Genomic DNA, 27,354 nt, shown 5'->3' with positions numbered 1-27,354 from the left:
GTTAAAATGTCATTAAAGCGTAGGTTTGAAATTTTAAATTTCAATAAATATTTTAAATATGATTTCAGCTTGAAATCTCTCAAAGAATCAAAGAAGTGAAGATAACAAAGAGTTCTTGAAAAGTGCCGCTGCCTTTTATGAGTAAGCTGATTTTGGATTGACTTAAGGTCTATGGTTCTAATGATAGCTAACTCGATAGTTAGTGCCAGCAGATCCTCATGGAAACTCTTTTGAATACTATATCTGTTTGCTTCCAGATATAGTCTTATCAAGTTATTATCCAGTATTTCTTCTTATGCTTTTCTAAGTGCTAATATGTAAGTTGCAAGAGTAGTCTGATACATTTTTCATTAAACTCGGATCTGCATCAAATCCCCTTGAACTTTTAGAGCTATCTATCTTGAATAATATATTTGCAAAGTGAAATTTTGAAAATCAAAATCAACTCGAGAATTCACAACATAATCGATGAAAATGGAGATTTAGCTAAAATTGATCTACTAAGTTTATTAGCATGTAGTTGTTCAATTTTCGAAAGAGAAAAATCAAGTTCATGGCTGAAACCGCATCCTGTCGGTCTAAATAAGAAATCAGCTTATAAAGCGCATACTTAAAAAACAATTTATTACCACAGGTCTACAGGTAGAACTCTAAGTAAAAAGAACTTGCAATTGCTTTGTGTTCAAAATGCAAACAATAATTCATCATTTCCATTCCTCAATGCAGAGAGTTCTTCTACATTTTTTCATCTCTTTTTGTTAACGCGGGTAGGAGCACATCATTAGTCAGCTCAGGTTGCAGTCAGACAATAATAAAAAAAAATATATATATATATATGCACCATATACGGGGATTCATATGAAACTAGTGCAGACAGAAACAGAAACTTGTCCGTCAACGACTTTTGTGGCCACAAAGACATCAAAAAACTAAAGAAAAGAATCAGAATGTGAAAAGGAAAATGGCAATTGAGACGCAAGGAGAGGTTGCCCTTTAATTGCTTATTGAGTTATTAACAATTTTATAATCATTAGGCCTGCAATTTGAGATACGAGCGGAGTTTGAAAATTTCAAGGGCTGCAGGCTAAGTTGATGACTGTTGTCTAAACCGGGATAATGCAGATACCTATCTGCTGGTCTGGCTGGCTGTTAACCGAGTTGGTCACAGACTGAGGCGCAGACCACCCGTAACCTTTTATCTTTTTATTATTATTATAAACCAATTCCAACTGCAATTCAAATTGAAAGATGAACATTATTCCCACACACACCACAGAAAGAGAGAGAGAGAGAGAGAAAGGCGCACACGCATAGCAAATGCATTAGAAATTGCGACAATAAAATTAACACACTTGAATTTGTTGTTGCCTGTGCAATAAATAAAATAAAACGAAATCAAATGAAATAAAAGCGCATCAGGTCACAAAATAACAATGCAATAAATCACTTATTGATGCTTTAGCGGGGTGCGGGGGTTAACCCAGGGCGGCGTCTCTAACTCTCGATGTGTATATGTGTGCTGATAAATTGCTAGGCGATGCCCATATAACAACAACAACAACAAGAATGAAAGCCACATCTAACTGAAGCGAGATAACAAAGATACAGATACATAACTGCTGTTGCAACGCTGTAATTCGTATCTTTGGCGAATCGCATTCGCATCTGTCAGATACGCAATTGCATTTACTAAATTGCCAAAAACAAAAACAAAACAACAACAGCTACAGTCACGGTCACAGTTATTCGTACACTCAGCATTTTAAAGCAATTTCATTCATATATGTACTTGGGAAAATTGTTGTCCCATTAACACCAAATGTTTTCCCAACTTGTTAGTACTTTAATAATTTTTTAAAAGCAACGGATAATCTTAAACAGTTAATCGAACAGCCACATAGGTAACCCAGAAAAGAATTAAATTTGAATATATAATTAATTACAAAATATTAGCACATATCCTACAGTTTTTTTTTGCATTTTCATATGTAAAAAATTAATTTGGTTATAAATATGCAGTCCCTTTTAAATGAAATGCCAATTTTTATTTTTAAAATTAAGGCTTCATATTTATTTTGTATTCTGCAAATTAGAAAAAATAATTAAAATAAAGCCAAGTTGACAACTGTGCCAAACAGTGCTGCCATTTTAGCAATTTTATAGCTAAAAATAATTCTGAATGGCATATCACTAACCTTTTTTATTTTTGTAAAATTATGCTCGTCAAATAGTAAATGTCAATGCCTTAAATTGTTTACAAATAACATTTTGGATACTAGGGTTGCGAAATATAGGAATTGTATTTAAAAAATATAACTAAAGCAGCGACACTTTAAGCTGCTTAAAATTGTTAAGTAATTTAAATGGTAGCATCAACTTGCCAAAAGTTATAGTCATTCCAATTCAAACTTATAAAAGGCAGAAATTTATATATATAAAATATTTTTTATAAAAATGTATAAATTTTGTATTGTAGTTAAGCACACAATTTAAAAAAGGAGTGACGTCCTGTGCCATTTTGCAAATTGCAAAAACAATAATTTCACTAAAAGTCTTATTTATATTAATACTATTTTTTAAAATGCTTAAAATTAATTAGCAATTAAAGTTACAAGTTTTGCACTTTTAGCTATTTCTAGCAATTTTGTAGCCACAGCTATTTAAAGCTATAAAATACTGTCAGCACTGTTGCCAAGTGTTGCTTCAGCTACTGCTGCTTGTCACGATCATTCGCGTTCCACGCGCTCCTCTCACGAAGCTCTCCGCACTCACCAACCAACCAACCACCCAGCGGGGTAAAATACCATTGCGACATAGCTTACGTTTCGCTTACTTAACGAACGACAGCAGAGCGAGCGATGCGTCACTGGGTCGTTCGCTGTGTGTTGGGCACATCAGTCTCACCACCACCAATTGAATTCATGGAAAAGAGCGCGCGCACTCTCTCGAGTTCAGAAGCATTTTTGCATTCAAACCGAACGGACGTGTTTGCTCGGAGCTCTTGGCTTGTGTCTCGAAAACGCTTTGGCGCTGTTTCGTGAGTTTTTCTCGTCAATTGGTGTTAACTGTGGCAACAAACTCACACACACTTAGACAAAAACACGGTCCGCGAGTTCTTAACCTTTATCGTTGTGTTGTGCTTTGCGTGCCATTTAAACAATGAATTATTGGTAATACTCATATTTATTTATTACATTTTGTAACGCTTCTAACAGTTGCTATTATTTCTTTTTTTTGAGTTTGTGTTTTGGTTAAAAGTGCAAAGCAAAAAATAACGGCGGCTAGTTGCGTTTCCGCAACATTTAAAAATAAACAGAGAAACATATAAAAAGATAAAAATAAGCAAAAGCTAGAAATGTGTGACATAAATGCTGAGAAGTTGAAATATGAAAAAAAGTCTAAGTGGATTCTTGTTTGATTTATTTAAGCAGACGTTGCTATAATTTTTGTGAACTGAATCACGTGCCAAAAGTTTCAAAAGCAAACTTGTATTTTTTGTTTGATTGTTAATAAACTAAAGCATAAAAACAATAAAATAGAAAAACTTAAAAACTGCATTCAATGCTCTCAAATGTTGTTAACATAAAAAGTTTAGACAAACAACAAGCGAGCCCCACACAACGTATGAGAAAGATAAAAAGAAAACAGGTTTTTGAGGCGTAATGAGAATGACGCTTACAGTTTGTTTGCTTTTTGCCTTTTGTGCGTTATTAACGTGTTTAATATGTTGAGCAAGCCGAACAAAGCGCAGGCAGCGAAACTAAAAAAAAAAAAGTAAAAACAATTGAAAACAGTTGACAAATTTACTGACGTCGCTAATTAAATTAAGTGCGGCAGCTATAGAATTACTTGGAAGCCAAAAAAATAATGTCAAGGTTACAGTTAGTACAAAATATTGATTGCATATTCAGCAAAACTCAAAGAAGTTTAAAGTGTCAATGTGTGTGTGTGTGTGTATGAATAAATAAATGGCGAGCTGTTGTGTTTGCAATTTTGGCTCAAACCTGTTGCAATTCTCAAAGCATTTCGCTTGCAGTTGCAGCGCTTGGGAGTTTGTTTTATGTTTTGAGTGAGTCAGTTTAGGTGAATGCTTTATCTAGGGGCTTATCAAAAAATTTAGCAGTAGCCACACACACACAAATGTAGGCATACGTAAAAAATAAAATATGAGCGCACCGCGCTCTTGCTTTAAAGCTCAGTTAATTGACTCACGCTCGCTCTTAGCTAAGCACACACTCTCTTTAAGCTAAGCACACACATACGCACACACACGTACGCAGCGACTAGACAGCGACGCTTGCAGTTAGTCGTCGCGACGATAAGCATCAAACGTTTGGGGCTCGCTCTCTCTCTCTTCTCTTCTCCAAAGCTGCTTATGTATGCGTGTGAGCGTGCGCTGCTGACTTGAGCGACGCTTAGTCAGCGACGTGGTTCGACTGCAGGCAGGTTACCAATTTCCGTTACAAAACTGGCCAAGCAGCAGCAGCGACGCGCCGCGCCGCCAGCGTCAGCAGCAGGTTTTTCTTCTTCTTTTTTTCTGTCACACATGCATGCAAGTTAAAGTTGCCGGTTGCAGTGTTCGCTCGTGTGTGACGCACTGCGTGCTCTTTTCTTTTACTATATTGTTTAGTTTTTGGTTCGTTATCTGCTTTGCACCCTTTTGAAAAATAAAAATGGTAGCAGCAGTTTTTGGCGCAATGCCTAAAGTCAAATAACGTCAGCAGAGCGCCGGCAAATGCAATTTGGCTTTAGCTTTAGCACTCGTTACTTTATACTTACTAATCCATTGTTTCTTATTTTTGCAGATACACGACGCAGCACATTAAAAACTCAAGCAACATAAACAATTAAAAATATTTAGTGCATTCCTAATTAAAACTCGTTAAGTGTACTCTCTCGCTTGTGTCTCAAATTAGTGCGCAAAGAATTGCAAGCAAACTGTAAATTTTTTATACAATTTTTTTTCTTGTGTGGCATAAACATAAACTAACTGCAACGCGTAAAAACAACAACACAAGCCTAAGCAAAATTGCAAATTCGACGAGCAGCAATATTGACAACAACAAAATCAAAGCGAAATCAGCTAAAATGGGCCAACAACGGCGAGTGGCACTAGCCGCTCTCTATGCGCTGCTCTGCAGCTGCTTGACTATAGGTAAGTCCGTTCCCCCCATGCCCCTTGCCCCTTGCTTTGAATTTTTGCAATCTTATAATTAGACACTCGGCTCGACTGCAATGAAGTTGTAAATTGCCTTGAATAGAAGAAAATAGAAAATTGTATTGAGCAACAAATTTTTAATGTGCCCGAAAGCTGCTAAATTGAGAATTAAACACGCACATAAGTCATTTTGGGGTCTGCAGCTAGATATAAAAAAAAAGAAAATGCCTAATCTAATAAACTGATATCTTTATAGCTAAGATTCAAAATCCCTTGCCCAGCTGATAGCCTTAAACAAATAAGCCAAACCACAAAAATTAAATAACAGGCTCTCAACCTTTACATTTGCTTATCTCTTCAGTGTTAATATTTGCACAATACAGCGAAAGATAAATCAGAAAGAACTCCAGACTTAGACGTACATGCTATGCAAATATTATAAATAATTTTTTTTTTTATATTTATACAGATGATAGCGCAGAATTTGCATTGAGATTAGCGTAAAACTTACGAAACTTCAGATTGTAAAAAATCTTTCGCAAGTCAGCTGAGCAAACGCAGTAATTTAGATAATTATTGTGCAAAAATTAAAGAAAGATTAAAAGTAACTAAAGGCATAGGCAAGGTGTTAAGGCTTGTCTTAAGTTTAGAGCGTCCATTTGCTACTAACTATAAAATAATATAACTTGGAAAAAAAAAATAAAAAATCTTAATGAGTTTTAAGCAGCAATAGCTAAGCTAGTCAATGGAAAATAAGTTGGACAATAAAGTTGCACAAAGAGCAAAGAATTTAAATTATAAAAAAAAAAAACAAAATTAAAATTTATAAATTATGCGCTGGCAAAGTTTTGAAAAACCGTGCTTAGAAATTAATAATAATGCTAGTTAATTTGTATAATTGAAAGATTAAATGAAATGCACATTTGGGAATAAAATATATTTGCAATTTTTCTTATACGAAACTCTATTAAGCAAATATTACCAAACACTAAAATGCAAATAGAATATTTTAGAAATTTTAGGAAACAAAACACTCTTGGGCTTTGAAATATTTTATATTTATTTTATGTGAACGCTCCTTAGCGACTCTTATAAATTTGTGGGCAATTAATATTTAGCTCAGGGGAAAAAGTTTTATTTATTTATTTATTATAAAATAAACTTCAAGCGCAAAAAATTGAGCATTGATGCATTCAGCATTGAAAAATTAAATAGAATTATTTAACAATGAATTAATTATTGATTTATTCATGCTAGTTGTTGGCAAAATAATTTCTGAGCTTATTTAATTATTAGATTTTCTTACATAACAAACAAGACTTGCAGTTTTATTATATTGAAGTTAGAGACAGAGAGAGAGAGAGAGAGAGAGAGAATTGTTGTTTAGGTTGTGGTTAACCCATGACTAGCCCCAGGCCAAAGCGAAAGCGGTTGGTCACATGATTCATCTTGGCGCTAAGCTCGAGGACAACGGGCAGCGGCTCGAGGCGCTTCTCGCAGACGGCGCTGATGACGCCGCGCGTATCGATGCCGCCGCGAAAGCTGAAGCAGAGCCTGGACATGTAGCAATGATAGCACAAACGTGAGATGGCCTGACGCTTCAAGATGTTCACCTGCAGTTGAACGCTGGCGCCCAAATTCTCGCCATATATTTGGCTATAGCAAAGCTCGAGGGCGTTCAAACTGAACATGGCGGACCATTGCTTGTTGCCTTCCTGGTAGCGTCCAACGGCGGAGAGCAGCGCTGCTTGGCCGCCTGGCACGATGTCCTCACGCTGATAGATAAAATCCAGGCCGAGCGCCAGGCGTGGCGTCAGCTGTTGCAAGTAGCTTGCCACAAAGACGCCCATGCGCTGTTGCACGTCAATGTTGCTGAGCACGCAGGTGCAACTGAAAGTGTCGCCGAAATAGTCGAAAAACAAACGCGAGCTTTGCAACGCCGAGTCCGCAATATGCGCCGTGAACTTGCCACGCAGCCGCTGCGTCAGATAGTGCATCACAGTGGCTGTGGCATTGCCACGTGCATCCAGTTCGCCCAGCAGCAGCGGATAGCTCTCGCCGCTCGACGGCTGCAGTGAGTCGCCGCTGTAGCTCACATTGAACTGGCAGGCGGCAAGTTGCGGCTTATGGCCCACTTGCAACATATGGCCAACTGCCACCGAGCTGTGCCCCAGTGCACGCGACACATTCAGGCGAAAGCCCTCGAAGCACTGCGGCAACATGTCGTGGCAGCAACGATGCAACTCGGCCACGGTGCCAGGTTGACGTAGCTTTGATGTCTTCGCTGGCGCCTGCGTTTTGTGCTCCGCCAGCTCAGCGCTGGGCAGCGCTGCCAGCGTCACCGACTTGGGATACTCTTCCTTGCGCAGCTGCTCATTGAGTCGATCCAGCTTCCAGTTTAGAGCTCGCTTCTCATCCTCATAGCCGTCGCCCTCGTTGGCCAAGCGTATGCCCAGAAATCTATAAAACTTGTGCTTACCCAAACGCTCCGGCGACGACGACGACGACGACGACGACGAATTCTGCGCTCCCAGCTGCTGTTGTTGTTGTTGTATATTGCCCATGGTCTCTGCTCTCTGTAAACTCTGAAATTTGTTTGCTCATTAGTTTGTCTGCTTGGGAAACTTTTTTTTTCTAATAAAAGCGTCAGGCAATTAGTACATCCGCTTAATTTGTCGAATCACATTTGTTGCTGCCTGCTTAAGCCAAAATACCCTAAACTCAACTAAAGGCTAGACTCGAATAAAATATAGCAATGAGTTTTATATTTGTTGAATTTTTATAAATTCATTTTTGAGCTGCACAAAATATTATTATTTTAATATAAGCTCTTGGCCTATAATATATTATACATTTAAAGAAATAATGTATTAATAGTGTTGCTTAATTTATTTTAAAAGCTTTAAAAATAATTAGTTGAGCTAAAAGAATTTCAATTTCAGTTTAAAAAATAAGAAAAATTTAAAAAGCAAATATTCTTTTAAATTAGCATAATTGAAAATATAAAAAATAATATATATTTAATATTTTTTAATGCCCTTAAATAAATAAAATAAATAAATTAGCTATTTAATATTTTTTAAAGCCCTTAAATAAATAAAATAAATAAATAATATCTATTTAATATTTTTTAAAGCCCTTAAGTAAATAAAATAAATAAATTATTATTTTTTATATTGTTCAACATAATGAAAATAGTATTTATACAGTTAATTTTAATACCATTTTTACTATCAAAACTATTTAATTGCTTTGCTATATGTTCAATCTTTCATTTAAAAGCAGTTATTAACAATTGCTGCAAGTCATTGTTGATAATAGGGAAAGCATTTGCTTTTCATTTTCAACACTTTTTAGTGGGTATATGCCCCGAACGCACTTGCGCCGCTTCTTCTTCTTCTTCTTCTTTATGCCCATTGTACGCTTTATTGTAAAAACAAGAATGTTCATTTTTAAATCGTCAGCATGTCTTTTGTATTAAGCTAACCTTTCTATCCGGCTGCAGACCGGACTTTAGACACACACACACACACACACACACATAAACGACAAATTCTAACAAGTAAGCAAAAAAAAAGAATATTGTTGAAAAGAAAACATTGAATTAATTAAAGCAACTTTGTTGACGATGTACGACGACATTTCATTTTCCCTTTGAAGCGGATTTACTAAATGCGCCGACAATAGAACAAAAAGCCGACTGGGCAGCAAAAATAAAAATAAAAAGAAAATAAATAAATAAACTGGTGTGTGTGGCATGTTGCAAGTGCGGTAAGTGCATTAATCTCGGCTTACGGCAAAGGCAACATTAATGTACACTTACTTATGAGACTAACCGCTATCTGTGCTATATAGTATAATGCTTTATATGTGTGTGTGTGTGTGTGGCAACTGGTCAGCCCCTGATATAGTTTCAATTAGCTGCGCGGCGGGATTAGCTTTCACTGGAAAAGACGCTACACGAAAAGTTCAGAGCGCTTCTTTAAGCAGCGCACAAATGTAGGGCGCAGCCAATTTTAATATACACTTTGTTAGACAGAAAATACGCTGAACGCCAAATATGCAGTAATTTGGAAGCAAATTTCAACAACTTTAGCATACACTTTGTAACATTCTTATTGAAAATTACGCTACGCAAAAAAATAGGCAAGCAAATGCATTAATTTTCACAACTTTTATATACACTTTGTTAGAAATTTTGGCTAAAACAGGAAATTTGAATGCAAAAGCAGCAGAATTTATTATTAATAATTTATTAATATTTAAGCATAAATTAAATAAAATATTGCCAGCTTTTAAATTGCTCATACAAAATATAAAAATTTTGTATTTGGCCAAACAGAATTTATTATTAATAATTAATTAATATTTAAATGAAATATATTTGCAAGCTTTTAATTGCTCAACTAAAATATAAACAATTCTGTATTTGACGCTGCTCACTTGCAACAGAATTTATTATTAATAATTAATTAATTTTCCAGCTTTTAGTTGCTGCTCTAAATTATAAATAATTATGTTATTTGACGCTGCTCACTGCCGCTCTATTAACCCCTTTAAAAAAAAAGTGTATAACAAGTCGCTTTAATTAGCAACAACTTGTTTTTGTTAAACAGTTTTTTATATAGCTTATTAGCCAGGCACTGCAGCTTAAGCTGAGCAGAGTTGGTGGCCTAACCCTTGAACTGGCCTCTCTCTCTCTCTTTCTTTCTTTCGCTTGCTGTGACGATATTTGCTCAAGTTTTGTTTTCTTGCGAAAAAACGTAGCAAAGAATAGAGAGCTCGGCGCTCGGCGCTCGGTCACAAGTTGATGAAGTCAATGTGCCACTTGTGTTGCTGCCTCATAGCTGGTCAAGCGCCGCTGGCACAGGCTATTGCTATCTCACTTCAGCGCGCGCTCACTTAAAGCGGCAGCAGCAGCAGCAGGAAAAAGGAAATTCCAATTATGTTGCGGCAGCAGCAGAGACTGTGCGGCAGCCAAGAAAAAGAATTGTTGCTACTTTCGCTAGTAGTATGAGTGTGTGTGTGTTGCCTGCAGCGGCTGCTTGCAACATGCAAAGTTGCTCGCGCTTTTTTTTTGTCTCTTTTCTCTCCTTTTGCTTTTGATTTTAATCCAGTGAAAAGGCCACTCGCTGAGATTTCTTGGCGCACAATTGCCTTTTGTATTGCACATAATAATTATTGTTATTATTATTATTGTTGTTGTTGTTATTGTAGCTTTTGTTTAATGCCAAGCAATAATTACAATAAGCTGCGACTTTTCATTTGGCAACAAATTCATGAGCTCAGTTAGTTAATTAAGTACAAAATATGCAACTTAAGCTTGCCACATGACAAAATAAACAACAGATTTGAAGCTGGGGCAGGGTTGCAACATAATGCGCTTTGCATGTGGCAGCATTAGATAAGAAACTTAGACGCACACACAATGCGTGTGTGTGTGTGTGTGTATTTGCATAGATAATATTTGCATAACTTTTAGTCGCTCTGTCTGCGTCTCAACTTGTTTATTTTTTGGTTTTTCGTTGTTTGAGTAAATCAAGAGACTGAAATTTGGTGCGTTGCAAGTTCTTTGGGGCGCCAAGTTGATTCACAAAAACTTGCGCATAATTAGCTAGCATTGTTGCATGCCACGCCCCCACGCCCACGACCACCGCTTTCTCAGCATTATTTGCTGCTTGTGTTTTTTTTTTTTTTTTTTTTGTAATTTTAGAGCGACTTGCCGACCACATAAATTAAGCGCAAATGAGCTGCGGCTGCCAGCGGCCAAATTCACACACACACACACAGAAATCTTTGTCTTGTTATGTTGAGCTAATTACCGCGCATAAGTTGCAAGCTGCAAGCTGCAAGTTCGCTCCAAGCATAGACATGTAATAATTTCAAGCTTTTCGGCATTTCTTTGCTAAAATATAAATTGTGTGGCGCCCCAGCATGGCGCCCACTGCGCAGCAACCGAACAACTTCTCATCAGCATTGAACGCACATTTTCAAGCTCAAGTGCAACAAAACTTATTATAATGAGTTGAGAAACTAACAAGAATAAACTGAATTAGCAGCGAAAACAGCGCAAATAAAAATGTAAGCAAATATTTTTTGCTGTAAGCTGCAAAAAAAAAAATAATTTCTACAAATTTGTTTGAGATTAAATTTGTCTTAGTTTTATGCCAAAAGTTTTTATGCAATATTAAGATAAATTAAAAATGCTTGGAATTATTTTTAGAATTAAACTCTCAAGCTAAAGAAATATGAAATTTCGCTTTGCATTGAACTTTGAATAAATGAAAACGCATTAAAAATAGACTAGAAATTTTTTGATTTAAAATACAAAAAAATTTAAGATTAAATTTTGAATTTGGCAATTGAAAATAATATTTCTGAATTTCAGCTAAGACGCTGAGCTTAGCTTTCGCTCTATGCTGAATTTGAAACTTAAGAGTATTCCTAACTTTTCTTTGAATTGAAATTCGAAAAATATTGTAGCATCTTTGCATGTCGTAAGCATATTAAGAGTATTAAGAAATATGCTGCTGATGTGTGCATATTTTTTTAAAGTTTCAGTTTCTTTTTCTATCTGCATGTGGCAAGCAGCGCGTTTTCGCCTTCGGGGCATATTCGAGCTGCATATTTTGTTTACCCAGAAGCAGCAGCAAGAAATCGACCACGCCGTAGTAAATGAATACCCGCATAATTCCAAGCGTCGAACAACAACAACATTCAAATTATAAGTAGCTAAACTGAAAAAAAAAAAATAAAAATAAAAACCAGCAGAAAGAATTCCAAGCTAGCGAGAAAAAAAAACAAGCAAGAGCGCAAGTATTTAAAAAAATGCGCTGAAAATATAAATGAAGAATTGTTTTGCTTGTTGCATTGTTGCTGTCTTCACCCCTCCCCCTGTCCAACCCGCTCGCTTACTTTTGCCGCTGGCGCAGCAGCAGCTTTGCCCACAACATTTCACTTTTTATACTAAACTAAAAATTCCAAAGGGTATAACAAAGTTGTGCCAAGTGTTTGTAATAGTTAGTGGCATAAATAGTTGATAGGGTAAAGTTTACACTTTGAGAGCTGCTGCCAAAATGTTAAACGGAAGCTACAATATTTTTTTATAGTGTATAGCATTAAAGCTACCTTACCAAAGTGTATTACTAAGTTGGCAGCGCTCATGTTCAGCCCGTACTTGTTTTTAAGTATGATGAATGAATTTTAAATGAAAACACAGTTGTTGTTGTTGTTGTTTTTGTGGCTACTGCTAAAACATACCACGAATGAATTTCTTCACAAAATTATTATAAATGATGAAAGCAAAGTGCGTTAAACTTACCCGTACAATATATATATATATATATATATCCTATATAGATATTTAACTGACCCGACCAAATGTGTAAGTTGCACAAAATGATTTTTAGCTGTGACTCTGTGCTGTTTAGAAATTGTCGAAAAAGCAACAACAAAAAAAGAAAACTATACATAGACTAGAGATTAATTGTAAGAATTTTTGGTATTTTCTTAATTTTTTTTTTTTGAGTGAAAAGTCTGTGGGAACAAACTAAAAATCACTAACAAAATTCTTTGACTTCTATCTGATAGAAAACCTTTCAGAAAAAATTATTAAAAATATTAAATTAATTTTTAGCAGCTTTAGTTTTTTTTTTCAATATTTTGTACGCTGATGATTTATTTATCCGCCATTGAGAAACGTTCTTATCAGTTTGTCAATAATTTAAAAATTCTTTTTGTGTGTTTTACACTGCAATTTGAATAAAAATGTTTGGTAGGTCTCTTTTAGGGAATTGTGTTTTTTTCGCTGTTAGCCAAGGCTTAAACAGGAAATGCTGACACTGGCTGACGGACGTGCCTCGTTCGTTGTTGTGGCAATGCCTTAGAAGTGCATGCAACGTGGCATACTAAATTAAGTTATTTTGTTGCGGCATTTGGCATGCGTAATGCATTAGCCCAGCCAGCCACCAGTTCGAATCAAACCGGCTAAAAGGCTGACTTGGCTACCTGCGCGAGTTTGAGCCCCAGCGAGAAAGTCAATATATCTATGAAACCATCGCAGCGACAGGCGGTCAGGTAACCTGACGACGAGAACGCTGCTGGCCTGGCATACACAACTAATTGCTAATTGGATTATGTCTTACACACACACAGACAGAGGCACACACATGCACATATGAGCAGCAATGACGTGTGGCAAAAGGTCAATGATACAGGCACTTGCAACTGTCGTCCAAGCATTAAATGCCTGCTGGCTTCTGCTCTCTCCAACTCTCTCTCTCTCTCTCTCACTCTTGCATTAAACTAATCCCTTGGTCTTAGGCCTGAGCCTCGTTCTTACTGCTTTTTTAATTGACTGCTGCCCCAGCTGCAATTGCATAACAATGAGCGAGCTCCCAATGCTGCTCCTGCTGCTGCTGCTGCTGCTGCTGCTGGCTACGTTTTCAATTTGAAACCTTTACCTTTTGAATTGTCCATTCAATTGTCTGTTAGCTCGTTGTCAATTGTATTTGAATTCTACACTGTGCTACACTTTAGCATGTTGTGCGCTCAACAAATATTTTTTATTCACTTGAATTTTGCGCGCAGTGTGAACAGTTAACAGCTTTTGACTTCCATTCAGTTGTAATTGCTAATGCAAAGTGCATGAGACATGGCTCAATTGTTTTTCTCTCTCTCTATCGCTTTGTCTGCTTGAGCTTTAATCAATTCGTTGCTATTACACTTTATTCTTGTCTGTATATATTTCTTTTTGCTTTTGCTGGCTTGCTGTTCTAACCAATTGTGGTAAACTAACTGTAGTTATGCAATTGACCACATAACTTGACTGTTTGTCTGTTTAAACAATTGTTGGTGGCTGCAGATTTGTTTATCCAATTTAATACAAATAGTTTCATCTATAAATTTCACTTTCAGTTTAAGCTTTAGCTTATAACAATAATTTGTAATCTGTTACTTTCGTCTCTTGAGTTTGTTTGCTTTGAGGGCCTCTTACATTAAATTTCCCACAGTCCAATTGCTTAGTTCGCTGTTCACGCCCCGTCAAAAGAGCAGCATGTCTACTACTTTTTTTTGTTGTTGTTGTTGTTGTTGCTTTTCTTTTCGTTGTGTTTCTTTTTTCCCACCATTAAGGCTCCAAACAATCAGCTGCAGCTCATCAAGTCTCTCAAGTCTGACAAAAAAAAATAAAATAAACCGAAAACGAAAAGAAAAACTGCAAGCAGAGATTTGCCTGCCCCCCGCTGCCACCCCCTGCCGCTCCGTTGTTTGCAACGTTTTGCCAATTTGCAGCATTTAACCAAATCAACCTTGCCTCAACTGCACTTTGGTAACTTTAACGCGTCTCCACAACTTTAAGCTTATTTTTCGCTGCATTCCCATGCATGCAGTTCCGCCCCCTGCTCTCCTCACTCGCTCTCTGCCGCTCGGCATCATTATCAACAGCAGCATGCCTGCCTTAGCTACAATTCTCCATTTCCTCCCTCCTGAACTGAGCTGAAACCACGCTTAGCTCCTTGCCCCAACCGTTCATTTCCATGTTTTCTTCTTTTTTCGTTTGCTTGCTTGTGCGCTCTGCATCTTCCACTTTTTGATGAGTGAGTTACCTTGACTAAATTTGCAACGTTTGCCACATTGCAGTTACTCAATTTTTCGGCCAAAGCGTCATGAATGTAGTCAAAAGAAGAAGAAGAAGAAAGGAAGCAGAAAAATCTCTGTATATGCAAATGGGTCTTTTGATTCAGTTGGAATAGAAGAAGTCTCGACAAACTATATAACTATATATGCTAGATCAGTTTGATATACTGAATTGAACTAGCTCTGTTCGTCTATTCTCTTCCATAAGGAACAAAATAATATTTCGAATCATCTTCGTATCTCGACGTTTTTCGATAATCTATCGGAGAAGTCAACGCATAAATATTTGATATGCCATTTACTCTATAAAGAATATTTTGTTTTTTCTTATTAGTCGATTTATTTCAATTACGCGCTCTAATTCCATAAATTTACAGCGTCTCATAATGTCGACTGTAAACGAGATTTAGACGTTTTTTTTCTTGCTTTTTCGGCAATAACGTGAAGCTGAAAATTGAAATCCAAACTAGGCAGCAAGGCAATTTTTTCCTTGCTTGCTGCACACTACCCCTCTTCACCCCCTTTTAGTTGCGGTCGACAACACCACTGTGTGTGCATTTTGCTGGGCCTGCTGTCATCAGCGCCTGCTGCCCGGTAAAACTTTTGAGCGGCGGCGGCTTCGACTTCAGCTTCGGCTTCGGCGGCGTTCCTTTGCTCTCTTGTTGTGAAGAGAGCCTCAGCATAGTTTAGCGCACATTTTCCATAATTTTATGGCAATTTTTCACATGCAACATTCGCAATGCGCCAAACAACTTTTTCGTTCTCTGTGTGTGTGTGTGTGTGTGTGTGTGTGTGAGCTTACAGCAGCCTTGTCTTACAGTCCTGCAAAATGTTTATCCACACCCAAAACGCCAAAAACTTCTCCCTGCTTCAGCCTCAGCCCATTCCCTTTGTTTGCATTTTAGTCATGAACTTTTAAGCATTTGTCATGCATAATTTGCGCGCCAAATGTATTGGAAAGAATTTCAAATTGATTGTTATTGTTGCCCAGACAGCAAAGTTCGGCATTAGTCAGCTTGTTGCAGAGCAGAGCGAACAGTGAGTGAGAACCCACCGACATCAATGTCAATAATTAGCTTAACCCATTAATAACACAACAAAAAGCAACAGCTGAGTCAGGACTAAAGCGTCTCTGAGTCTACAGCGACGAGTTGTACGCAAGGAGTACGACGGGATCTACGGATTACGGTTACGGTATCTACGGTATCTACATGCGTTTGCGGTTTTAGTTTGCCTTTGCTTTGGCAAGACATTTCAAGATTAATGATTACTGCTCTTAGTCTCTGTCTCTCTCTTGCTCTATCTCGCTCTCGCGCTGCGGCTGATTTAGTTGATAAAGTTTCTTTGAGTTGAAATGCGCTAGCTTTGAATTTTTTAGAAACTCTTTAACTAATTAAATTAATATGGTAATGTAATATTGTACTAATATATTTCAAATATTTAAAATTAAATATAAATATTAATAAATTTAAACTTTTTAGATGAATATATACAAATTATTAAAAACGAAGCAGTATTCAATTTAAAAAAAAATAAATTAAAATTATTTTAATTAGTAACAAATGCATAAATTAAAAATATTTAAAACGAAATAGTATTCAATTCAATATTGCTATAATTAAACTTATCGACTAAACAAATAATCTTATAGCTAAATAAAATTTGTAAATAATTAAAATGAATTTAATATAAGGCAAACGCATTTTTTGATATTAGTGCATTATTAAATTATATTATTCAAAATAATGTTTTAAGCACATGCAACATATTTTATTTTTTGAAGTAGCAACAACCCCAAACGCTGTGGCACAGCAAAAAGTAAAAGTTCATTCACATTGCGTACAATTTATTTCTCATTTTTTCTTATGTTTTTGTGTTTTTTGGGACTGACTAACTTATGGATTTATTCAACTGACAGTTTGCTGTAACTGTAAAAAGGTTAAAGGGGTTTAAGGTGCGCGGCGCGGTGTCCGGAGCAGCGGCAGTTTGGCATTCAAGTTTCTCAAGCCCACTTTCCAGCGAATTGTCGTCATTGTCTTAAGCTTGCTGCTTGTTTCCCAACTTGAGAAGCTCCCAACTCACAACTTATGGTAAATCAACTCATCTGCTCTGCCCTCTCCCTTTGCTGTTGGCAAGCTCTGCAGCAATTCCAAGTCAAGCGCATAAAGTCTGATGATTAAATTTTGCTGATTCAGTTGTTGCAGCCGTTGCCGCTGCCGCTTTGCGGATTCTCGGATTCGGATTCGGATTCTCGTATCTTTGACGCCAACGTAATTTTTGCTTATTATACTTTATGTATAATACATAAAGTGTATGCTAAATTCGTTTTTCGTTTCTCGTTTTGTTGATTTCATTTATTGCTTATCTCTTCTGCTTGCTACATGTTGCAAGTGGAATTTGATTTATGCCGTCTGCAGTTAGACAAATTGCTGAGCTCTCGAAGCTAAAATGCAGTCAAGACAATTAGACAAGCTGCTCTCTGATTAAGCACAAAATAGACAAAAAAAACTTGCCGCCGTTGCAAGCAACAAAACATTGTGGGTGGGGGGCGGGGGCAAGTTCAATGTTCTGACGAACTATGAGGGAGGTTTTTGGCAATTTACTATTCCCCCCCTCCCAACCGCTGCGCTAACTCTCATTGTCATTTGATTTGGAACGCGTGCCGCTTTAACGGCCTTTGGGTTTCTCTCTTATGCTGCGTTCTTACCCCCTCGTGCTTGTTGTTGCAAGGAGTGCCGTGCCACATGCCATGGCTATTGCTATTTTAGTTTTATTTTTATGATTGTTTTAATTCTGTTTGTTGCCAACAAATAGGCGGAAAATGTTGATGACATTTGTGTGTCTCTCTCTTTCTCTCTCTATCTCTTTGTTGCAACAATCGCCTCGCCCCCTCTGTGTTGTTCGGACAACGTGACGCGTGTTTTGGCCTCATTAATTTTTTGATTTATTAATTATTCATCTTCTGCCGCAATTGCAAAAGTGTGCCGCCGTCTGCTGCTGCTGCTCTGGCTAACAAATAACTTAACTAAGTGGCATTTGCAATTTAGCTCTGGGGGCTTGTTAACTTGCCTCTAGAACCAACAAGTCCAAGGGGCCGAGCTACAGACGAATTTAGTTTGAAGCAGTCAATAGCTAATTGAATTTATGCATAGATAAAATATTAACAATTAAAGCAAAAATAAATTAATACAAAAGTAAGCATAAAATAAAAGAAAAGGAAATAGTAAAATAAATTAAATGAATTTAAATTAAAATTTAATAGATATATTATAACTCAGTAAAGCATAAACAAAAATAAACAAAATGATATAAAAAACTCAAAATAAATATAAAAATAAAATCTCTTAGCTATAAATAAAATAATAATTTGAATTAAAAAATATATAAAAAATTATAAATAATATTAAAAAATAAAAAAATAATAAATAAAAAATATAAAATAAAATCTCTTATCTTATAAATAAAATAATTAATTTGAATTAAAAAGTATAATAAATAAAATTGAATAAGTATAAAAAAAAATAATAGAAAAAAATTCAATAAAACTAAAAATGTGTAATATTAATTATGAAAAAAGCGACATTTTTAAATATTAATATAATAATAATAATTAGTAAAGCCAAAAAATGATTAATTAACACAAAAAAAGAATTATCTATAATAAAACTTAAAATAAATAATAATTAAATATGAAAAATAAATAATTTTTATTATAAATAAAATAATAATTTGATTAAAAAAACATTAACAATTTTGCTTAGAAATTTAGACATTGAATAATATAATATAATTAAAATAAAAAACTAAGAATTACGAGAAAATTAAATTATCTTTTAATCACTATAATAACAATAAGTAGTAAAGCAAAAAATGTTAAAATTATTCTTTTGCTTTAATCGCTGTCTGACACTAATTATGTCAAGATTTTCATAACAAAATTGCTTTTTTTGTGGCAAGCTGTAAATTCAAAAGCAAACGCCAACTTAAGTGCCACTAAGTTTACTTCCTTTTTCTTGTTGCGCGTTTTTTTTCCACGTATATAGAATATACGAACTGTAAGCTGCCTAATGATGTTGAAACAACTTCCTTTTGCAACTGACTTTGTGTCGTTTTTACACACACACACACACACACACACAACACACACACTTTTTTCTGTTGTTGTCGCTGCTGCTGCTGCTCCCTCCAATATGTCAGCCAGCTGGCAATTTGTCAACACACAACAGCAAACAATAACCAACAACAATAACAACAACAACAGGCGAAAAGAAGAAAAAATGACAAACGCTGGTAACAGGCACATCGATAATGCCTGTATACAGTGAAGCCTGCGGAAGTGAACACACACATACACACACGCTGACATTTTTGCACTCAATGAATCATAAATGCGGCCAACTGTTATTTGTTTTATATTTTTTTTATACTAAATTAGTTTAATTTGTTAGCTGTTCAATTTTTGCGGTCTTAATGCTGCTTGCAACAAGCGAAGCGGCAAGCAGTGCAAATGGTTTTATATTCTCTGCTTAACAGCTTTTTAGATTGGCCAACAGGTGTTTTTTATGCTTTTTTATATTCAGTACTTTTTTGCTCCAACGATGCATAACATTGCCTCAATGTGTTTTGTATATTGTTGTTATCCAATGACTATGCCAGCTGTTCATTAACAATTTGCTTATGGATTCAAAAACATATTTAGTTTCATTTACATTTTTATATTGAGTACAGCATGTTTTTTTGAATATATTAAATACTTATTACTTTTATTGTCATGATGCCTGCAATTCATTTAAATGGAAAATGAAAATATAGAAAAATAAAAATCAAATTTGCAATTTATTTTAATAGTTTTGATGCACAATTTATTGATACATAAATAAAAACACACAAAATCAATAATAAAACATTTTGTTAAAGCTATAAAAACAACAGCATTTATTTACTAAATTGACAATTTATTTTATATATTTACTTTTATTGTGTGACTTATATAAAAACTTAGTTTCCTATTAAGTTCTAACGAATTAATTTGCTTTATGTTTAACGAGCTTTTTTTAAACATAAACTTAATACAAACGTTAGTAGCTAATTTTAAATGCTTGCAATAAAATATGTAAATTTTGAAATTCATATACATAATAGAGAAATCTCTCATAGCAGCCACCAACAAGTGCTTGGGAGCTCATCCATGCCACACAACAGAGATTCCAGCTCATTAAGTTCTATTTTTGTTACCACACTCATGAGTCTTCAATTGACTTTTGTTTTTGTTTGCTCTGAGCTATGAGAGCTGTGAGCGAGCGTTTATAATATTCGCAGAGTTTCTATGCCAAAGCGAACTAATTAAAATAATTTCCCACACTCGCGCGATCTAACTTGCTGTCTCTTTCACACAGTTGCGGCTGCTGCTGCTTTTGATATATTGTCGCAAGTGCTTTTGTGGCAAAGGCGCATATCTTACGCAGAAGAGACAACAAGAGCTATAACCACTTAAGTCAGCCACGATTGCTACTGCTGCAGAGGGTTGCCTAGAGCTGTGGCATGCAACACACATAGCTATTCCCCATATGAGTATAAAAATACAAATCGAGCGTATGCGACTTGCAACTGCTGCTGCTGCTGCTTGATTCCCCAGACGGCATTTAGAGCAGACAAAGCGCAGCAGCGGCAACAAATAATGAGCTCTCGCTCATTGTGGATACATGCTACACCATGCTGCATGCTGCATGCTGCATGCCACATATGTGAATCTATATGACAATTACTATTTATTAATAGCTCAAGCCAATGAGCTGCAGTTTGTTTCGCTCTCTCTCCCCATTGCCATGGCCACTAAACAGTCAAGGTGTCAACTTTTTCCAGTTCAATCATCGCCGCGACTCCACTCGCTCGTACTCTCCGTTGTCTATTTTAGGTGCGCGCCCATACCCTAGCTAAAGCTGTCTATTACCAAGAGTGGAGTCGCAAGAGTTTCAAACTGCGCAGCGTTTAAAGTTTGCACTGAAAGGGGAGACAATGAAAATTTAATTCTGCACTACTAAATTGAAATGAAACTAGCTATAAGTTTTTAAAAACTAGCAGCATGCATTTCAGTTCTGTAAAATTTAAATAAACATTTATTTTGGTCACAAATTATTGATTTTTATATTCCCATTGCCATTTGTCTCTAAAGGGAAGCACAACGATTTGATTATAGCTCTTGAGATCGTATAAAATGATGCTGGTTTGAAATATATAATATATTCAGCCCTTTAAAATGCATTTTATATAATTTATTTATTTGTGTTTTATTTTTAGAAACTATTGATTTTTATATTTATGCTAGGCTGAATTCCTATTTATATTTTCCACTAGTGCTTTGAAATTTGCACTGAAAATTAATATTACAAAATAATAAAATTTCATGTGTTCAACATTAAATATAAAAACTCACTTTATATAAATAAAATGCATTTATTTGTTTAAAGTAATTGAAAGAAATTAATTTTGTGCTTAGCAAATTTAGCCACATAAATTAAAAACTCTGTATACATTTCATTTAACTTCAACGAAATATTTCATTTAGCAACGAAATTGATTTAAAGCTTTACTTCTATTTTTTATTTACCTCTCCACATCTTTGTAGCATCTCTTGAATGAAATTGCCTTAACTATAGTATGTCATCTTTAATTATGCATGCCAGTTGCCAGTTGCGTATCTAAATGCAATTTATCAACCATAAACAAACAACAAAACAGGCAAACAAACGAACAAACAAACAGTAAATTAGTAAACAGAAGCCAGCTGCAGTTTATCAGCAGATTGTGATCTGAAAATTAGAAAAAACCAAGAGGCCAACGCAATTTAATTGGGCAACAAACAAGGGACGTCTGTAATGATTCACAACAAATGGAAATTCCTAAATATACAGCCCAACGCTTGAAATGAGCAACGCACAAAAATTTGTTTATAGAAATACAAATCAAAAAAATGCTTTTTAAATATTGCGAGTTGCAACTAATGAGCGTGCACTGTAGCAACAACATATTTTTCCAATTAGAAGTGACAGTCGCAGCACATGGGCGTGGGTGTGGGTTCGACTTAATGGCTTGAAGTAAAAGCTATGTAAATACAGCTGCGAGCCTTTCCAGGACATCATCAGCTGCGAGCCAATGCTATTTATGAAATCGAAACTGTAGCTCTTTATGTTAACTATGCTGTTTACATGGAATGTCAATTAAAGCGATTGAACCAACCGCCCAGCAACCCCCTTAAGAGTCAGCGAAAAAAATACTAAAAGGCAAATTTATTAACCGCTGCGTCTTTTTGGCGCTAAGTGGGTTTCGGATTTGGGTTTCGGTCTTGGGGTGTGCTTTATCAACTGTAAGTTTGGCATAGTTTTAATGGCGCTACGCTCTGGGGGGTTGTGTCTAGCACTAGAAATCGAAATATTAATTTGATTTTTGCAGCCGCATAAATCAGAGACGTCTTGACAACAACTTAATGTGCTTAGCTCATGTTGCGTAGGCACAGCCCCGAGACCGAGGGTGGTGGTGGTGACTGTTGCCAAAAAAAATCAAAATTTGAGATCTTAACTGCTTCGCGTTGTCTTTGCACTTTGCCAAATTGCAAATGTGATTTATGTTGCAGCAACAAATTCGTTGCACAACACTTAACACTTCAACAATAACAACAAATGGCGCGCTCAAGTGCGAGCGCTCAATGCATTTCAATTAGCATTAATCTTTATGCGTAGCCCAACAAATTCAAATGCCTCTTCTATAAATTGAGAGCTACAGTTGTCGCTCGCTTTGTCATGAGTGTGTTGGGGTGGGGTGGGGAGTTGTTTAGTTTTCCAAGTCAGCAGTGGATTAGAGCACGCTTAAATGTTATTTATAACATCACAGGCAATACTTTGTGCCTGCCTTGTGGCCAGCAAACAGCTTAAGCATTAATTGTTGCACGACTAGACTGTAATTTATACATAAATAGTTCGTAAGTCATTGGATTAAGTGTAATATAAATCAACAAAAGTCGCGTTTTTGAACGTGCTGGGATTTGCATTCTCGGTTGTCATTTCAAAATGTGCTAAATTGTTCAAAGAAATTTGAGTGCTTTAATTGAAGTCGTTTGTTATTTAAATTATAGCTGAATTAATCAAACACTCGAACTTTAGTTTACTGTTTTCGCATAAGAAACAATTTAGATTGGTGTTGGTGAATTGCTGAGTGCATAAGACATACCCAAGTTCATTTATATGGGAGGTATTTAATTTATTCTAGCTTAATAATTTTATTAGAATAAGTAACAAAGCAAATTTCTATATATTTGTGAATTGGTGAGCTAATTTTTCCAATGTATTTGTGTTTCTAGTCCAGTTTATTTCATTAGACTAAAAAACAAAGCAGATTTTTGTGAATTGGTGAATTGGTGAGTTAATTTCACCCATGTATTGGTGTATCTAGTCCAATTTATTATATTGCACTACAAAACAAAGCAGATTTCGGTATATTGGTGAATTAGTGAGTTAATTTCACCAATGTATTCGTGTATCTAGTCCAATTTCTTTTATTAGACTAAAAAACAAAGCAGATTTCTGTGTATTGGTGAGTTCATTACACCAACGTGTTGGTGTTGGGAGATAATAAGCGATTCAATTTCGGTTAGTTTTAAAAATTTTACTGACTTACATTAAGTAAATTCTTTGAGAAATAAATATTGAATAAATTGCACAAATTTCAACAATTTAATATTTGTAGCTTAAAGAACTTATTTCTTATTATGCTTAGTGTGCCTTTCGAATTATAAATATGAACATTAAATATACTTAATTTGCTTGCCAACAAAACTAATCCTTGTTTTTCACCCCTTTCTCTCTTTCTAGGTAAGTCTTGAGGTCTAATAACTTGCATACGCCCCAACCGAAACATTTGCTAATAGCAACATATACGCCCTTGTATGCCGCGGCAACAAATCAAAGGCAGTGACAACAAAAGACAAAAGACAATGCGAGGCACATGGGTAATGTTCTCGCTCTCTCTCGCTCTCTCACTCTCACTTGGGCTGGAGTTTGTCGCGCAGTTTTATGGCCTGTTTATGTGCCTGTCAAATGTTGTCATTAGAGGTGACAATGCAATGCCACACCCACACACACACACCCACACACACACACACACACACACACACAACACACACACACACACACACACACACACACCACACACACACACACACACACACACACACACACACACACATACATTTACTAATTGCGTGTCATAAATCGTAAGGCGACAGGCACTTGAAAGACACTTTTGCTGCCTTTTCCTTCATAGGACAACAACAGGCACGCGCATAAATTTGTGTGCATGTGTGTGTTGCTGCTTTTTGGCATAAAGTTGTCAAATTATTTGTTTAAAAATATTTTAGGCTTCAAGTTGCTGCTGCTGCTGCTGAGGTGTGAACAATCAAAATGCAGCGCAACATGCAACATGTGTCTGCCACACAGTTGTTGATGGCTTGTTCTTGTCAAAGCAAACAGCTGCATTGACATTGAAACAACGAGCTATAGAAAATGTACAACTGCAGAAATAAAATTTGTCTGTTTTAATAGCCCAAAAACGTAAAAGCATAAATATTTATTTACAAGCCCTTTTCCAATAACTTGGCCAACATTTTGTTGTTTTCTGTTTATTGACATGACAGCAAATTCAATTAGGCTCAAGCAGCTCCCTAGATATATATATATATATATATATATACAGCTTGATCAACAGCTGAGCGCTCTCTGGGTAACTATAAATAAAAATATGTGTAGCCACAAGCATTTGCTGTAGCTGAAAACATTTTGTGGCGCCTCTGAACAAGAAAAACATTTTTTTTATAGGTTTGTTTATGCGCCTACAACAAAATTACAGATTTAGAACATAAAGGGCGACAAAAATAAGAGAGAGAGAGAGAGTGAGAGACAAGAAAAATGCTTGTCAGCCTAAAAATGCTTGGCACACTTCAAAGTGTTTTTTGGGTCGCCTAAAATGGCATTGATTTTTTATAAAATATTTAATGCGCGCCACACAAACAAAATATGCTCGAAACGCTTGTCAATGTCTAAATATAAAATTATAAGCTTAAGCTTAAACTAAATGTTGGTAAAAAAAATATAAAATTTTCAAAGCTCTTAATCACATTTATGCGCTCAACTTTGCTTTGGGCTTTTACACTCTGCTACATGGCAACTCATAACTCATTTGTTTGCGGCCTGCTGCACAGCCTAAAGCTAAACCAAAGCGATAACTGTTGCAACTGCGGCAATATACGTGCAACTCTCCAAACTAAAACTGCAGCATAGTTTGCTATTTTTTTTCTACTGCTATTTCACTGTTGCTCAAATTGTCAAGCCATGCGAAAACGATAGCAGAGCAAAAAGTGTGGCATAAAATGGTGCATTGGGGGTACGAATATCTAAATACTTGGAAGGCAGCGCAGCGCGGACGAATCGAAAAAAAAAGTAAAAACGAATTTGCAACTAAATTTTAACGCAAGGCTCTGGAAGTTTACAATATTTCACTCCAAATGGCTTAATTTTCACAAAACCCAAAAAAAATACAAAAATTTAAATTAAAACGCATAAAGGGCTAGCAATTTTTTATTTAAAATAAAAGCTGTTTTTGTTGCACAGCATAACTAAAATATATATATTTTTATTTATCATAACAAATGCTGAATTTTATTTAATTAATTTTTTAAACAATTTATTGAGAGAGATTTTTTCTTATATAAAAATAGCTAATTATTTAATTAGCTTATGCGTCATTTTGGCGAGTTGCAAGTTACTTCATTTATTTTAATTTATATTGTATTTAAATTTGATATGCTTTATATTTATTATTTTCTTTTTTTTATACATAACATATTGCTAATAAGTTAAAGTTGTCATTTTCCATTCGAATCAGGGATTATTGATTTTTAAAATTCATGTACTTTAAATGTAATTAAACAATTAATTTCATTTGCTAAATGATTTCTGTACCAGCGGTGCGCTAATAGCCCAAAGAGCGTTTTAAAGCCATGAACACTGCATTGAAGAATAAAGCTATTGCCGATTTTATATTTTCCTGCTCTTCTGGCTGTTGCTCTGACTGCGGCGCTGACTGTTGCTCCGACTGCTGCTCCGACCGCACAGACTCGAGACTTTGGCTTAGTCGATCATAAGCGGCAGGACACTCTCCGCATCTCAAGCTGCTATTAATCAAATTTAGCGACATTTCACTAGCCTTATCCATCTGATCTAACAATGGCAAAATATCATCCGCAATATCGGCAGCAAAATAATGTTCATTGTACTCAATTACATAGCCCATATCTTTTGCTATGTGAAGTAAACAGAACAACTTAAGTTTGGTGTCTTCTTCTTCTACTTTATCTGTTTTTGACTGTGCGGCTACCTTCAATAGACCATCTATGGTAATTGGTTCGTTAACTTTTCGCAGACACTGCAACAAGTTCGAGAGTAGTATCTTTAATTCCTCACTGGCCATTGTTCGAATAAATTTATAATATCAACGTGTGTTAACTTTTTTGTTTGAATAATAGTTAGATATATAAAACATTGCTTGCTTTGATTTTAAAATGTTTGTTTCGTAAAAAAAGATTTTGTTTTAATCAATATCTGTATCGTTTTTATAATTTATAGAGTCTCTAAATGCTAGCATCATTTTGTTTATATCATAAAGCTTAAATAGTAAAAATATATGCGATTTAAAATATTCTGCAAATATTTCTAGCATAAAAGTCTAAACTGACTTCTTCCGCTCACTCTCTCTCTCTCTCTCTCTTTAACTACCACTCTCTTTAGAGTCTAATTTGGCAAGAAAGTTGCTTTGTGTGTTGCTTTAACTAAACAATAAAGCAAAAAAAACCAATCAACAGTCGCATTAGTCAAATTGATTTGTAAACACAAGAATTTCATTATGCGAATTGCGGCCGAGCAGCAAAACAACAGACAAAGGAGGCCAAAAAAAAACCGAAACAAATCAAAACAAACTGCAAGTTTTCTTTTTTGCCAATATTGCCTAGCAACAACAACAAACTGAGAGAGAGAGAGAGAGATCTGAACTATAGTTGCAAAAACTAATAATGAACCGACAAGTGCTTCGCATTGAGCGGCCAACAAATCGAAAAGCTCATAAACAACAACAATAACAAAAGCAAAGAACTGCAGAACAGCAGCTCTAAAGCCAGCACATAGTTGTTAGTTATATGACACTAGCAGAGACTCTGTAGATTTTTTTCCTTTGTCTTTTTATTTTTACTTTAAGCAGCTTTGTTATTCTGCTGTTTACAGTTCGAAGGACAAAGCGCAGCGTTTATTAAAAAACAGCAAGTCCATGGGCATTGATTGACAATGTGGCAACAGTTGCTGCCGCATCCAAAGATTGTGTCCATCTCTCTATAAAAACTATTGTTCCATACTATGTCTGTGTGTGTGTATTGTACTAAAATTGACACATGAATTGCATTGTTTATGCTACGAACATTTTTGTTGTTCTTATTTAGTTTGTTGTTTTTCGTTTCGGACAAT

General features: G+C 35.6%; 2 protein-coding genes across 6 annotated transcripts in view; one reads left to right on the top strand and one right to left on the bottom strand.

Moving 5' to 3' along the window:
- Positions 1–2,973: 2,973 nt before the first annotated feature.
- LOC108606304 (fasciclin-2) overlaps positions 2,974–27,354 on the top strand; it is a 92,894-nt gene continuing 68,513 nt past the window's right edge. For all 5 annotated transcript variants that reach the window (XM_017996294.2, XM_017996297.2, XM_017996295.2 and 2 more), the window contains exons 1-2: positions 2,974–3,170; positions 4,806–5,155. In XM_017996294.2, coding sequence (XP_017851783.1) covers positions 5,089–5,155 — 67 coding nt within the window. In that variant the 5' untranslated portion in view covers positions 2,974–3,170; positions 4,806–5,088. The remainder of the gene's footprint in view (positions 3,171–4,805; positions 5,156–27,354) is intronic.
- On the bottom strand, positions 6,451–12,654 carry LOC108606305 (mitochondrial import receptor subunit TOM40 homolog 1-like). The gene is made up of 2 exons (XM_017996299.2): positions 12,480–12,654; positions 6,451–7,743 (listed from the first exon to the last, which is right to left on the bottom strand). The coding sequence occupies exon 2, from the start codon at positions 7,720–7,722 to the stop codon at positions 6,553–6,555; it is 1,170 nt and encodes a 389-aa protein (XP_017851788.2). The 5' UTR covers positions 7,723–7,743; positions 12,480–12,654; the 3' UTR covers positions 6,451–6,552.

The sequence above is a fragment of the Drosophila busckii genome, chromosome X (assembly GCF_011750605.1).
Source record: "Drosophila busckii strain San Diego stock center, stock number 13000-0081.31 chromosome X, ASM1175060v1, whole genome shotgun sequence".
Lineage (NCBI taxonomy): Eukaryota > Metazoa > Arthropoda > Insecta > Diptera > Drosophilidae > Drosophila > Drosophila busckii.
This window is presented reverse-complemented; position numbering and strand designations above follow the sequence as displayed.

Bases quoted from the DNA above. Each gene is read 5' to 3' on its own strand.
- LOC108606305 (XM_017996299.2), bottom strand. From the start codon at position 7,722: ATGGGCAATATACAACAACAACAACAGCAGCTGGGAGCGCAGAATTCG.